Source organism: Protopterus annectens, chromosome 4.part0 (genome assembly GCF_019279795.1).
Source record: "Protopterus annectens isolate FY-2018-M chromosome 4.part0, PAN1.0, whole genome shotgun sequence".
Classification (NCBI taxonomy): domain Eukaryota; kingdom Metazoa; phylum Chordata; order Ceratodontiformes; family Protopteridae; genus Protopterus; species Protopterus annectens.
Genome location: NC_056733.1, coordinates 1,034,718,819 through 1,034,734,083, shown reverse-complemented (window position 1 = coordinate 1,034,734,083; position 15,265 = coordinate 1,034,718,819). Strand labels below are relative to the sequence as shown.

General features: G+C 42.5%; 1 protein-coding gene across 2 annotated transcripts in view; it reads left to right on the top strand.

Annotated features, from left to right (window-relative positions):
* Positions 1 to 15,265, top strand: part of LOC122799721 (protein bicaudal C homolog 1-like) — a 1,306,264-nt gene that overhangs the window by 464,844 nt on the left and 826,155 nt on the right. For both annotated transcript variants that reach the window (XM_044068975.1, XM_044068974.1), the window contains exon 8: positions 12,361 to 12,609. In XM_044068975.1, the coding sequence (XP_043924910.1) occupies positions 12,361 to 12,609 (249 nt within the window). The remainder of the gene's footprint in view (positions 1 to 12,360; positions 12,610 to 15,265) is intronic.

Below are 15,265 nucleotides of genomic sequence, written 5' to 3'. Positions count from 1 at the left end.
TGTCCTCCTTTGGATGAGATGCCTAGTAACTATGAACCTGTGTTTCCGCTTGCCACTTATTCCTATTGCAATATACATGCTTAGCATTTTTTTTTAAATGTAACATAGGCAATTTATTGTTTAAGGGCAGCAGGCACTGAATTTGTAGATGAAACACTGAAATATAAAGCTGTTTTCTAGCAACAACCTCTCCATTAATTTCAGATCTCTTTAATGTGAAATTATTCATATGACTTATTTCTGCAGAGATTGTGCATATTGACTGATATTGGTGGATTGTAATGATAGATGTTTAAATGGCCTTTTATGGTTGAAATGTTCTGAATTGGGCAATTTGTCATTATTGGTTCATATGTTTTGTTTCATTGCTTATTGGAAAAAATGTTCAAAACTATAAAACACACTCTAAGTGGTGCTGTATTAACAAGGGATATAATTCAATTATTGTTGTTGCCTTTCAGCTTTTCCCAGTTAGGGGTCACCACAGCGGAACTCTGATCCGCTAATAACTGGCATTAGATTTTCACGGTGCTGAGTTGCCAGCTCGATGTCTTTCGGAATGCCACTCGACCCATGGGGAGGACATGCAGACTCCACACAGAAGGCACTCCCCGCACACTAGCTGAGAATCAAACTGGAAAACCTCTTGCTGTGAGGCAACAACACTACCGCTGCACCACCGCAGGAGATATAATTCAATTATTATATATTATAATTAATACAGTCAGGAAGGTGAATCAAAGCAGTTATGCATGGTTCTGAAATGTGTGCAAGGGGCCTGTGATTTGAAAACAGTCCAAAGGTAAACTTAACCTGCCACTGGCCAGATGCATTTTCTTTGAATGTGGGTTTCAGTGCTGATGTTCTTCGTGTTTCACTGTTGCAGTCATTACATTTGGGTAATCCTGCTGGCAGGTTGCCCTCAGTCGTCCTGAATTCCAAAGTCCTGGGTCCTGCGTCAGCTGCTGTCATCCCTTCCCTGACGACAGGTTGTCAGGGGTATAAAAGATGCGGCTGACGCCATTTTCTTTAGTCTTTCTTGCCGCGTGGTGCCCGAAGCAGAAGCAGTTCGTAAGTGCCGGTCGGCCAACTCCTGAGATTTTCATGTTTGAGTTTCAGATCCGAAGTCTTCAATAAAGCTAAGTACCCCATTGGGGAAACTTTTTTCTTGCTCCAGACCGATGTCAGAAAAAGTTAATAATTGTATTTCTTGAGGAAAGCAAATACCTCATAAGGACTTTCATTCTTACTGTGTTCCTTGCCTAGGCCCTGATCACAACGTTGCTGGTTTGTCGGTTTTGTGCTAGATTTAACCAACGCACTATTAAGCATCGGTATGATTTTGCTTTAAACTATTTTGGACGCTGGTTTAATTATCCAGAAATGCCATGGGATAGCCATCCGACTACCGGAGTTCACAAAATACGCAAAGAAAAGGAGAGAGGTAGACAACCGAGGCCCAAAACCAACAACGAAGCTTCTCCTAAGCCAATCGCTGGTTCTCAGTGAGGCGCTTTTGCAGCCCCTGATGCCCGCTACTTTAGAGTCGCAGGCCGATACCGACTCACATGTGAAGTTGGCCATGCCACTGGAAACCCAATGTATTGGAGCTTCGGTTACTATTCCTTCAGATGGGTCCGTAGCCGCTGAGCAGGCACCGGCTTCTGAGGGTGTATTCAGACCTAAACATCTTTACATTAATCCAACCTCAGCTTCAAAGGCAAAGACTAAAGCACCTTCTAAAGCAAAGAAACAAACTCAAGAGCCACGTGGACAGGCCTCTATGCCCAAAAAACAGATGCTCAAAATGGCCGAAGACTTAATTACCTTGATCAGGGGTTCCCATCCCCCTCCTGATAAGAGGCCTAGGCAAGAGACTGACTATGAATCTTCAGATCAGGTTTCTATTTCTTCTGATTCCTCTTCTGATCAGGAATATTCTTTTCACCCCTATGAGGATTCTGATGCTGAAGAATCTATACCTTCAGCTTTTCCTCCAGAGGACTATTCTTTTGGGGAAACTTTGCATACCATGAGGGAGCATTTCCACTGGGAGAGCCAGGATTTTTCAGAATCTAAAAAGAGGCTCAAGGATTTCCTTTTACTACCTCAACACAGGCCACTAGCTATTCCGCCTGTGTTAGATATTGTAGATGATGTGTTTTCGGAGTCTAGTCTTACACCTGACTCCTTACCTCCAGCTCCTGTTGAGCCTGACAGATATTACAAGGTTCCTGACTCTCATAAATTCCTTTTTAAAAACCCTGCTGCAGACCCAGAAACTATTTCACAGGGTCCCAAAGGAGTTAAGGCTTCCACTGCAAAAAACCCTACCCCCTCTGACAGAGATTCTAGGGCACTGGATAGATGGGGAAAAAAGGTTTACACATCTGCTATCTTGGCTATAAGTGCCTTAAACTGTCAGTTTCATATGCTCAAATATCAGCAACATGTCATGGCATTGCTTAAACAGAAAATGTTACTAAACTCTGAATGTGCAGAAAACAAGGAAATGCAGGATTTATTGCATGCAGCTGAACAAGTTGGAAAGCATACTTTGCAATGTGGTTTTGATTCTTTGGAGGCCTCATGCAGGGCCGCAGTTACGGGTTCTGTAATTAGGAGGCATGCTTGGTTAAAGGAACAAAATCTGTTTGATCATGTCAAAGTTAAATTATTAGATGCACCTTTACAGCATGATACTTTATTTGGTGTTAAGGCAGAGGAGGTGTTAAAGAAAATGGAGGACAAAGCAAATCTATGCAAACTGTCAAAGATTTTTTACAAGTACAGCCACCTAGGTTTAGTAGACACTGGCCTACAAAGAATTGGTCCTTTCCTGTGTCAGACAGACCTCAAAGGGGCAGATCCAGATGCCCTAGAGGCAGATCCCAGGTGCAAGGTTCCTACAGGTCAAAGCAATGGGGTGCTTCTACCTCCAAAGTTGGAGAAGACAAATCACAACCATACAGGAAACAGTCCCAATGACTTCCCCCTGCCTGCACCAAGCACTTATCTGCTGGCAGCACCCTTAGGGGGAAAATTAGCACTTTTTACTCAAAATTGGCACATTATAACACACGACAAGTGGGTTCGAAATATTGTGTCACAAGGGTACAAGTTCCATTTCCATACCCTGCCAAAGGCAAACGGCTTACCAGATCTGCCAAAAAATCAATGGGCAGTGGCACAAAAACAAGTCTCATCCCTCATGGACATGGGGGCCATTCAACAAGTACCAGAGCAAGAGCAGGGACAAGGATTTTACTCAAGACTGTTCTTGGTACCCAGAAAGGACAAGACCTGGAGACCAATACTGGACCTATCTATTCTGAACACATTCCTGGATATTCCAAAATTCAAGATGATGACCTTGCAGCAGCTTCTGCCCATGCTGGGCAAGAATGCTTGGCTGGTGACTCTAGACCTAAAAGAGGCATACCTGCATGTCCCAATCTGATAATTATGCAGAAGATATCTCAGATTCAAGGCTGGTTCAATGCATTACCAATTCTCTGCACTGCCCTTTGGCTTATCTACTGTGCCCATGGTCTTTACAAAGTGCCTGGCACCAGTAATTGCATTCTGCAGACAAAGAGGAATACAAATATATCCTTACTTGGATGACTGTGTAATTCAAGCAGAGAACAAGGACATTCTTCTACAGCATCTGGTGTTTGTGAAAAGACTTCTGACATGCCTAGGGGACACAGTCAATGAAAAGAAATCAAAACTAGTACCGTCTCAAGAGATAATATTCCTGGGTGCAAGCTTAAATACAACTGCCCAGATCGCTTATCTCACGCCAGACAAACAAAGGCAACTGACTACCTATTTCAAAATGTTGGCAACAAAGGCCCAGTTTTCTGCAAGAAAAATTCTGCAGGCTTTGGGCTTCATGGCATCCTGCATCCTACTAATTCCATATGCAAGACTGCATATGAGGAAACTTCAATGGTACCTAAAACGTGTTTGGACTCAACATTGCCACAGCCTGGAAACACTGATTACTCTCATTCCCTGCCTACAACAGGAGTTTCGATGGTCGGCAAAGGCTTGTCACCAAAACAAGGGACAGCCATTCACATTACCCCCAGCCGGGCAGACACTAACAACAGATGCATCAGATTATGCCTGGGGGGCCCACGTGGCAGGAAAATGCATTCAGGGCACATGGTCCTCAACCCAAATGCATCTACATATCAATCAAAAAGAGATGCTAGCTGTTCAGAATGCCCTGACAGCCTTCAAGGACCTACTTCATCTGGGACAACTACTGATAAAGAACTTGTCTCAATGCCCAGCTTGGACCTTACCTCAAATACCTCATATATTGTCCCAGCAAAACAATCAGATCCTGCACAGTCAACTCAGGACTTTAAACCTGGCAGCATGGCAGATAATGTAGTCATACAAAACACACCTCTCAGTAAAGCTGTGATGGATGTCATTTTGGAGGCCAGAAGGCCTAGTACTAGAAAATCTTATACTGGAAAATGGAAGAGATTCTGTGCTTGGAACAAGCACAACTAACTGATACAGCTGTGCCAAATATTCCTCAGATTTTGCAATACTTAACTGAGATGCTGGACAAAGGCCTATCTTTTTCATCTATTAAAAATTCATGCCTCTGCCATTTCAGCTCATTACAATATAGAACCACCAATCTTTTCTCATCCCTTATTAAAACAGTACCTCAGAGGAGCCAAAAATGTAAGGCCTACAAGGAGATCACCAATACCTGCATGGGACCTCAACTATGTCTTGGAAAAACTCACCCTGCCTCCTTTTGAGCCAGCTGCTACTGTTGATATAAAGTTTTTATCTTGAAAAACAGCTCTGCTCCTAGCAATAACTTCTGCAAGACGAGTTTCAGAACTACAGGCACTCATGGCTGTGGAACCTTTTATCATTTTTTATCCAGACAGGGTCACTCTGAGGACAAACCCAACATTTATGCCTAAGGTGGTGTCCAGTGTGGCACTTAACCAAACTATTCATCTGCCAACTTTTTATCCAAATCCACAGAACAAGGGGGAGAGAATTCTGCATTCTTTGGACGTACACAGATAGCTTAGATTCTACTTGGACAGAACCAAAGTTTTCAGAAAGACAGAGCAATTACTAGTGGCATATGTTGCAGGATCACAAGGAAAGGCTATCTCAAAGCAGACTATTACAAAGTTGATAGGCCACTGCATTCATTTCTGCTGTTTACACCATGGCAAGCCAGTGCCTAAGGACATTAGGCCACATTCAACCAGAGCTGCAGCCACTTCAGCAGCCTTTCTCAGAGGATTACCAACCAAGGACATTTTAGAGGCTGCTACTTAGAGTTCAGTGCACACCTTTACAAAGCACTATCATCTGCCACTCTACTCTAAATCCAGGGCAGGCTTTGCCACTGCAGTTCTGCAGGGCCTCATAGCCGCTCTTAATGCTGTTTAGCTCCAGCCTCCCATCCATAGCTTTGGGACTCGACCCAGATGTAATGACTGTAACAGTGAAACATGAAGAACATAGTACAGTTGTGTACACTTACCATAAATGTAGATGTTCAAGTGTATTCACTGTTGCAGTCCAGGTAACCCACCCACCATCCCCCTTGTTCTGATGGAACCTATCTTTCCTTCTCTGATTTATACAACCTATGTGGTGTATTTGCTTGTAGATGAAGGTAAAGTTTATATTGGTGCATGTATATATATATATATATATATATATATATATATATATAAATGTTGACTACCCTTTTAGGGGGCACCTGACATCTGGGGCAAGAAAAACTAAAGAAAATGGTGTCGGCCGCATCTTTTATACCCCTGACGACCTGATGTCAGGGAAGGGGTGACAGCAGCCGACGCAGGACCCAGGACTTTGGAATTCAGGCCGACTGAGGGCAACCTGCCAGCAGGATTACCCAAATGTAATGACTGCAACAGTGAATACACTCGAACATATACATTTATGGTAAGTGTACACAACTGTACTTTTCAGTGAATGCGAGTTTCAAAGGTAGAGAAGTTTTAATGCTAAGTCTGTTTTCATTGTAAGACTATTGCTTTGTTTAAGTTTAGCAAATATCTATCAGTGTTTGTGCTATAAAATAGGAGGTTACTAGGCTATTGGCCTTGAGGCCCTAAAATTTGAAATAAAAATTGTAAATTAAAACCAAATATCTGTAATCATTGTAGAAGTAAAGCATAAAACAGTATGCACACCGAGAGTTTTGAACAGTGTTTATGGCAACTGGGGAGAAATTGCCAAGTAATGGGATACCGGAATGGCAGTGTGTGTGTGTGTGTGTGTGTGTATGTGTGTGTGTAGGGGGGGGTTGAAGGGGGCGGGGTTGGAGTTGGGGCTGTGAAGTGGGCGGGGTTGGGGTGGTGCTCCGGGTTTTCACCCCCCTGCAAAAAATCCTGCGGGCTCCCTTGCACCAGGGATGATTATCTTAGAACAGTGCTGTAACACCACAGGATTCAGAGACATTCAGATTAGCTCATAAAGAGTTCTTTCCTCATTGCTTCTAATCTGTCTCTGAATTTAATTTTCCATGATCATGGAAACAGCCCCTTTTAGTCACAGCTTTTAGCATCCACAGTGGGATTCTAGTTATGTAAACATAGTGAATAAACACTTGAAAATTGTTGTGGTAAGTTCTATCAAATTCCATTCAACTGCTAAAGCCATTCAGTGAAAATCATTTAAAAATGACTTGGTAGCCTGGAAGAAATAGAGTTGAGGTAAAGCAATCACACTTCCATACAGTTGGCTTTACTTCCTGCACCCTGCTACTACGTAATTACATTTTTCCAGAAAAACACAAATTTTATGGGGCACAGACCAATAACATGAGGCAAGGTTCATAGGTTCGTACTAGGCTATCTGCCCTAGGGCATTTATAAGCCTAGCCAGAGTGTGTGTGGCTTTCACCACCCCTTAGGATGAGAATACTACGCCCTTTTAGGGTTTAGTTTACTGTGCCTCTGTCTAGTAGTGACACAGAGATGACCCCCGGGGTAAACCTACGATCTCCCATCCACTCGTCGAGATTTCTCTTGAATAGAGTCAGTGAGGGGCTCTGCCTAACATGGACTGGGATTCTGTTCCAGAGTGTAGGGAGCCTCTGGGTTATGAATCTGTCCCTCCAGCATGTCCTATTTATTTCTGTGTTGAGGTTTAAGTCTCTTGTTCTCGTGGCTCTGATGGATTTGGATTTTCTGAGGTGGAGCATGTCCATTAATTCCGGATTGGACATGGCCTTGTATGTCAGGCACAGATCACCTCTGAGTAGGTGGTATGCGACTGAATAGAGCTGGAGTTTTTTCAGTCGGGCAGCATATGACATATGTTTAAGACCCTTTATCCTCTTGGTGAGGAACTTTTGGGGTCTTTCCAACTGCTGCAGGTGTCGGGTGAGATACATCCCAAATGGGGCATTGTACTCAATCATTGGCCTGATAAGAGAAGAGTACAGGGGCACAATGACCTCGCTTGATCTAGATGTGAAACCCTTCATGATAAGGTGGGCAATATAGAAGGTCTTCCTAACCACTTTGGCAATGTGAGTGTCAAATGAGAGGTTACTGTCAACCTGGGTCCCTAGGTCCCTGATTACCTCTTCCAAACTTAATGGATTACCACCTATGTGGTAATTTGTCGGTACCTTGTTTTTCCCAAAGGGTATGACTATACATTTTTTGGCGTTCATCTTAAGGCCATGGCTCTGGCACCAATTATCCTTTTCTATGAGGCCTCTCTGAAGGATGTTTGTGTCCGCTGGAGTATCAATTATGGCGCCCAGTTTGCAGTCATCTGCGAACTTTGTCAGCCACAATCCTCCTATGTTTGCATGTACCTCGGAAAAATAAATGCCGAACAAGAGGGGTCCCAGGACTGAGCCCTGTGGGACACCGCTTGTGACTGGCTTAGAGTCTGACATAGCTCCAGCAACTCTGGCCCTGTGGGTTCTGTCCTTGAGCCAGTTTGCAACCCATCTTGTGACATATGGGTTTACATTTAAGCTGGTGAGTTTGTCTATGATGCCCGAGTGGGGTATTGTGTCAAAGGCTTTTGCAAGGTCAAGGTAGGCTGTGTGAACTGCCTTACCCTCATCAATGGCCTTAGTGACTGTTTCAAAAAAGTCGACCAAGTTCAAAAGGCAGGATCTGCCCTTGACAAAGCCAAATTGGGTAGGATCCAATGTCTGTAGGTCCCCAATGTCTTTGTTTATGAGTTCCATAATGATCCTCTCCATAGCTTTGCAGACCAGGCTCATCAAGCTTATGGGGCGGAAATTTCCAGGGTCCGTAGAAGCACTGCCCTTGTGAAGTGGGACCACTGTTGCCATACGCCACTCTTTGGGTACGTATCCTGTAGTAAGGCTAAGATTAAACAGCAGCCTTATGTGTGGGTTTAGTTCCTCTTGGAGTTCATGTAGCACACAGCCCAGGACACCATCCGGTCCCATTGATGCTGTGCTTTTAGCTTTAGAGAGGGCGGCTCTCACCTGGGCATCTGAGATGTTAGGGAGGCTACACTCTGCTGGGATAGTTATTTCTCCTTTTGGGGGGGGAGGGGGAGGAGAAATTTGCACTGAACCTGTCTGCCAGAATGTTGGCAATGTCAGTGGGTTCAGTGTATTTTGTGTCATTTTGGACTAACTCTGAGCATATCTGGGAGTTTCCACCAAGGTTTCTAACATAGCTAAGAAGGCCTTGTGATTGTCTTTTGTGTCTTTTGCAATTTTTCTCTCAAAGTTTGCCTTGGATGATTTTATGAGTGATCGTAGTTTTTTGCTAGTACTGATCAGAGATGCCTTCCCTTTTAGGGATTTTGCTCTGTCATGTAGTAGCTTCCTCCTCCTGTTGTAAAGTTTGTTTATGGCTGGGGTCCACCAGACCGGGCGCCTGCCTTTGGGGGAATGGATCTTGGTTTTATTTGGGATTGCATGATCCATGCATTCTTGAAGGTGCCCATAGAAGGCATTTGCAAAGGATTCAGCAGTGTGGGTTTTGGTTTCCACTGGCCCAGGGGCCTTGAAGGATACCACTTCAGTCTTAAGAAGTGTGAAGTTTGCTTTTGAGAAGTTCTTCACTGTGGTCTTTTGTGCAGGGGCTGGGGGCGGGATGTGGATTTCCAGTGAGATTAATTTATGGTCTGATCTTACCAAAGAGGGATATACTTCCGGTGTGGAGCATTTTGTCCCCATGTTTGTGATGATCAGGTCTAGTATATTGTCTTCTCTTGTGGGAATGGTGACTAGTTGTTCCATTGCATTTGAGTTTATGAATTCTAGGAACCTTTGGGCTAGGGTGTTGGGGCTTGAGTAATGTTCCCAGTCTATGTTTGGGTAGTTGAAGTCTCCCAAAATGATGGTATTTGGAGAGACATTCATACTCTCCAGTGTCCTCAGGTAGGCTGTGTGGGGTTCCTGAGTTTGAGAGGGTGGTCTGTAGCATGCTACAAACTGTAAGGCAGTTTTGCCTATGGTTAGTTGCACCTGGATAGTCTCCGATGCTTCATGCGTTGCCACTAACCTGGAGGTGTGGGTATCTTTGATGAAAATGGATACTCCCCCTCCTTTTGTGGTTCAGTCCAAGTTTTGGGGCCGGAAAGCATGATATGAGGTAAAACCTGATAGTGTTGGGGTGCTCTCAGGAGCCTTGAACCAGGTTTCAGTCACTGCACAGACATCGATGTTCTCCATACTGAGGAGGGCTTCGAGGGTCTGCATCTTGAGGTTTAGACTTCTGGCATTGAGCAGCATTACCCTTAGTTTTTTTCCACTTGTGTTTTCTAGGGCGGTAGGTTTGTCATTTGAGCCTTGCCTAAAAAAGGTACTATGGGGGTGGCAAGAGCCTTGGCCAATATCCGGAAGCCCAGGGGTGACAGGTGCAAGCCATCCCTTGCGAAGCAGCGTGGCTTGTCAAGCATGTCATCCCAAGCAGACAGACATTGGATCCCCTTAGAATGACACCAGTAATTAAGCCAATTGTTAAAACTGATAATTTTGTCTTTGTACTGTGGCATCATTCTTGGTGAGGGTAAGATGCTGCTCAGGGTCAGGGTCATACCGGCCTGGGCTACATAATCAGAGAGCTCCTCTATGTCTCTTTTCATGTAGTCCAGGGAGGTACATCTCAGGTCGTTCACACCGGCATGTACAATGACTGAGTCATATTTGTACTTGCTGTGGAGTAACCTGAGTGCTTGTGTTATGTGGCGGATTCTAGCTCCCGACAGGCAGCTTACTGTGACCTTTTCCTTGTTCAGTCTGGTGAGCGGGACGTCAGTGTGTCTGACTATGGAGTCACCTATTACAAGTGTGTCTGGCATGTTGTTTGGCCTTAAGGGCTGTGACTGTTTAGCACACTGACTTTGTGAACTATGTGTTGCATGTGTTATGTCTTGAGGTGGTGGTTGCTTGGGTGTCTGCTTTGGAGGCCTCTGTTGTTTTGGTAGATTTTTAATCAGCGTCAGGTCAGGAACATTCTGCAAAATCAGGGACAATTTCAACTTTTTTTTCCCCACAAACTGTAGCCTTAAAGTAAATATTTCAACTTATTTCAAACAAAGATATATTAATCCTTGGTCAGATGTCTAAGCAAATGACAAGGTCCCTCATCCCATATAGTGACTGCTGTTTTCGATGCTGCAACTTTTTGCCTGTCAGGATATAAAACAAATGATTTACCTTGTGTTACTCTGACCAGTTGCTGAACTTTCAAACTGGGCGTCCACAACTCTTCACTATACTATTTAATATTCACTGGCTTTCTACTTGTTGCCATCCCAATGAAATATGGGAAGGCAAGGAACAGAAAGCTACAGACCTTTATATTGTAGCAGGCTATTTATTTATTTATTTTGTTTAATTAAAAAAAATGTATTACTTAAAAAAAAAGATCAATAAATAAAACTTCCCAAGGTAACAGTGTTATCAGCCCATGTTGTCCATGTGCAAATGTAAGGCAGTGCGAATATGCAAGGGTAAGTACTCACAATGTCGATCATTAAACGCATTTTTATTAAAAGTAAACATAAATACATGGCTGATATGCTCAGTGCATAAGTTAACTAAAATGAGCTAGCAGAGCTGAACATATCAAAATGTTTTAAAATGAAATTATTTGGTTGACTGGCCATGGGTGCCCTGGAGTTGTGGGCCCCTGGTGGCCACTCAAATCACCCCTATTATAATCAACCACTGCTCAGAGCAATAGACTTTCATGAGAGATAAGTAAAGTAAATAGGAAAAGGGATGTTATCAGTGAAGGGAATTAATCCTGATATGGTAAAGGAAGACAACAATGTAACTGACATACCTGTTTCATATTGTCAGACTAGACTAATAAAGATAGAAGGTCTGATTAACCTTTTCCATTACACAATATTCTTTTCTTTTTTTAAAACACCTTTATTAAATTATCACTTTAGGTAACAAATTAACAGAAAAGAAAACAAACTAAATAACTATTTTCCATATACATGTATTATACATCACACATCTTTTTTTTTGCAACTGTCACCAGTCCAACATTACATACAGTAAGTTGCTGAATTCCTCCCTTCCCTTAAACCTCACTCCTCCTCCGCAACATTATTCTGTATGAATTGATCACACAATTTACATTTACATGTATGTAATTTGCTCCTTCCTTTTTCTGAAGATCCCTCTTCCAGTTCTTTTATCTCTTTTATAATATTCAGTACTTCAGATACAGTTGTTTTTTTGTCAGTCAACAGAATTAAACTTAATAAGGCCTTGTCTCAGCTCAAAAAAATAATTTCCTTAGTTACAGTCATTTGCTAACCAATATTTCTGACAGGAATGTTTAAAGTCTACCAACTCATCACAATCCCGAAACACATGTTCTCAGTTTTTTTCCCCATCATACCTTTAATATTTGGTACCTACTTGAGGAAAATTATTTGACGTCTACTTGGAGTATATTTAATATTCTTTTCTTGTTGGCAATCAACTTCTTCCCAGTCACAAGGGCTTAATATTCAAGTGTCCTACCAAACCCTAGATTATTGATGTGCTTCATACCTGGCTCAGACATCTTTACTCTGACATTGTAAACTTACTTGTTGCAAGTTATACCATACTGGAAATATTTATTAACATATGTACTCTGGGAGTGCAACATGTTTTTAGCAGGCAAGACTGAAGGACATTGATACAGATGTATAATATGATATCCGTCCGTTTACACGTGCATTAAAGAGGGATGTATCAATACTTAGAGCCTGTCTTATTTTGTAAACATAAAACCTAATAATAGCATAAATAGTGCACTTTTAAATTAAAACTGAATGTGATTAACAAGTCTGTAATTGTGGTTCATTTTTTAGAAAGCTACGTTGCTTCTCATCGAGCTCTTGGTGGGTTCTGACACAAGTGTGACTGTCACTACACATCTCGATGTTGGAACACAGCAATACCACATCCTACTCAGTCAGAACGGCGCAAATATTTTAAAAATCATGCAAGCATCTCAAGCTCAGATAGTATTTCCAGACTTAAACGGCCTTCAGAATCAAAATACTCTTCTCCTACAAGGAAATGTGGAGTCTGTCTGCACCGCCAAACAACAGCTTACGGTAGGTAACGCTCACATGTTTTACTTATATACTTGCAAACTGATAAATATGAAATGTAGATGGAGTTATTTTGTTTTCAGAAGTGTTTCAGACATAATGCTCAAAACTGTACAGTATGTCCCAAGTTTTAGACAAATTGCCATGACGGGTGCATGCTGTTCACCTTAAATGTCAACCACTGTAGTTGTTATTAGGTAACTGTTGTGCTAATTAATTTACATTCAGATAGAATTCTAAAGTAGCCAGTCCTCCCGTGAAACCACAGCTAACTGCCCTAACATTATGTATGACAATGTTTGTGTATAGAGACATGTTTCTCTTCATGTTGTTGTCATTATAGGTAGTATGTCTTTGTGACCTCTTCATCTTAAAGAGCATGTGCAGAGGGTAAAAGGTCACCTTTATTTTTTCACAAAAGAGTGGTCACATAAATCTGTATCTACGCAGTTTACTATGCAAAAGTTGTTTGTTTTTTTTAACTGATTGCATCCTACAAGAGTGTAGTCATCTCAATGTCTCATAGCGATATTAACATGCTGGCAGACTGTAATGATGTTATTTTCAGGCAAACACTCATTAATTTAATTGGGACACTCAATGAGATGTAAATTAGATAAGCAATTACCAACCTGTTAGATTAACACTTTGACAAACAAAAAAATAAAAGAATGTTACTTGCAATGCTGTTGCCATTTTTCATTTTTTTGGTTTGGGGCAAGCCCTTCAAGGTCAGGATTGGCACCAGTCTTGGAGGTGTCATTGTTGATCTAGATGGGATAGGACTTCAGGCTTTTTGGGTTGAGGCCCTCAACATCAGACATGGGGTCAACAAATTTGCTGGTTCCCAGTATTGGAGGTTGAAAATCGTAGACTTAACTCAACAGTGAGTTTGTCGATGTCAATGCCACTGTCAATGGACTTCAGTTTTTGGCTGCAAGGAACAATGTCCTCAGTTTAAAGTGCTGCAGCAACGTTGATATTGAAACCGCCAATGCAGACTTTTCTGTATATGCCTTCTTCATTACCTGCACCCTGTCGCTTCAGGTTCTACTGCATATTTTCCTTTTCCTGATCTTCAAGCCATCCACCTTTCCAAACATTCAGATAGCAGGGCAAGAGGGTCAAGAGGTTCTGCAGCATCATCCTGAGATAGCTGTACTAATCCATGTTTCTTCATCATCTTTGGTTCTATAACCCCCAAGGACTGATAAGAAACAAGAAAAAGGAGCCTAGGAACGATCCTCCAACCTCCCAAGGAATGGATGTGCTGTCCTGAGACTCCAAACCTGATTCCACTGTGACTGCAGCTACCCTTAAAAAGGTCTGACCCCTTATAGCCTCAGTGTTCGCCCCTAGATAAGGAGTCAAGGATAATGGAGAGGTTTAATAAGCATGTTTACTTATCCTCAACGTTTTCCCTGATGACAATAAACTTTTTTTCTGATGGCAATAAATTATCTCTCACATGGTGGGATTCCAGTGAGAGTTAGCAGATGAGATGAATCAGTCACTGGAAGAGTTGTCAGATAAGAAGCTTCTTTGCCTTGGACAGGGCTTTGAGGACCTGTTCTTCAGATATGTAAGGTGGGAGGGAAGTTTGGGGGAGGGTTTGTTGTAAGTTAGGAGGGGATAGGGGAGTGACATTTTCACCAAACCTGTCCACTAGCAGGTTTGCCATTTCTGTGGGGTCAGTGTGTGTGATACTGTTGACCACCAGTTCTGCCCATGCGTGGGTCCTATGAAGAATTAAAGATGTGGGATAAAAATGTCTTTTCATGAGGTGGTTATGTACCCTAAAAGAAACATCTGCAGGCACGCAGATAAAACCCGTCTAGTAGCTACAAGTTTTGAGGTAAACATATCTCCGAGCTTTGTAAAGGCTCATCCACATGCTCCTCAGGATTTGTAGTTTCATAGGTCCATAGGAGATTGCAAGCCCTTACAAGCCTAGCCATTAATACCTGAATTTTACCTTTCATAGGAGATGGCAAGCCCTTACAAGCCTAGCCATTAATATCTGAATTTTACCTTGATTTTTGATCCCTATGGGCTAGATGGTGGCTTAGGTTTGTGCCTGTGCCTCTAGGTATTTTACAGACCATCCCTGTCCATAAGGGACATGGGCACCACCTCAGGAGTGAATTTACAATAACCCAGCCATTTATCTAAAACGTGTTTGAAGAGGGTCAGAGAAGTGCTCTGCTTTACAGGAATAGGAAGCCTGTTTCAGAGAAGAGGTAATCTCTAAGATACATATTTGTCTCTCCGGCATGTTTAGTTCATGTCACAGATCAGGTTTAGGTCTGTAGATTGGGTGACCCTCGTGCAGTTTGTACTTATGAATGTGTCACAGTTCCATCAGGGCTGGATTTGTGAGTGTCTTGTAGGTTAGGCATAGATCACCCCTTAGTAGTTGGTGGGATACAGAGTAAAGGGATAGGGCTTTTAGTCTATCTGCACAGGACATGTTGTTTGCACCCTGTATTTTTTTTTTTTTTTTTTTTTGTAAGGAACCTCTGAGGCCACTCCAGCTATTGCAAGTGCCTGGTCAAGTGCAACCTTCTTGAATCTGGATGCCATGTTTTTACTTATAAGCTGTGCCACATAGAAAGACTTCCTCACCACTGTCCTCACCACCATGGACATATGGCAGTCA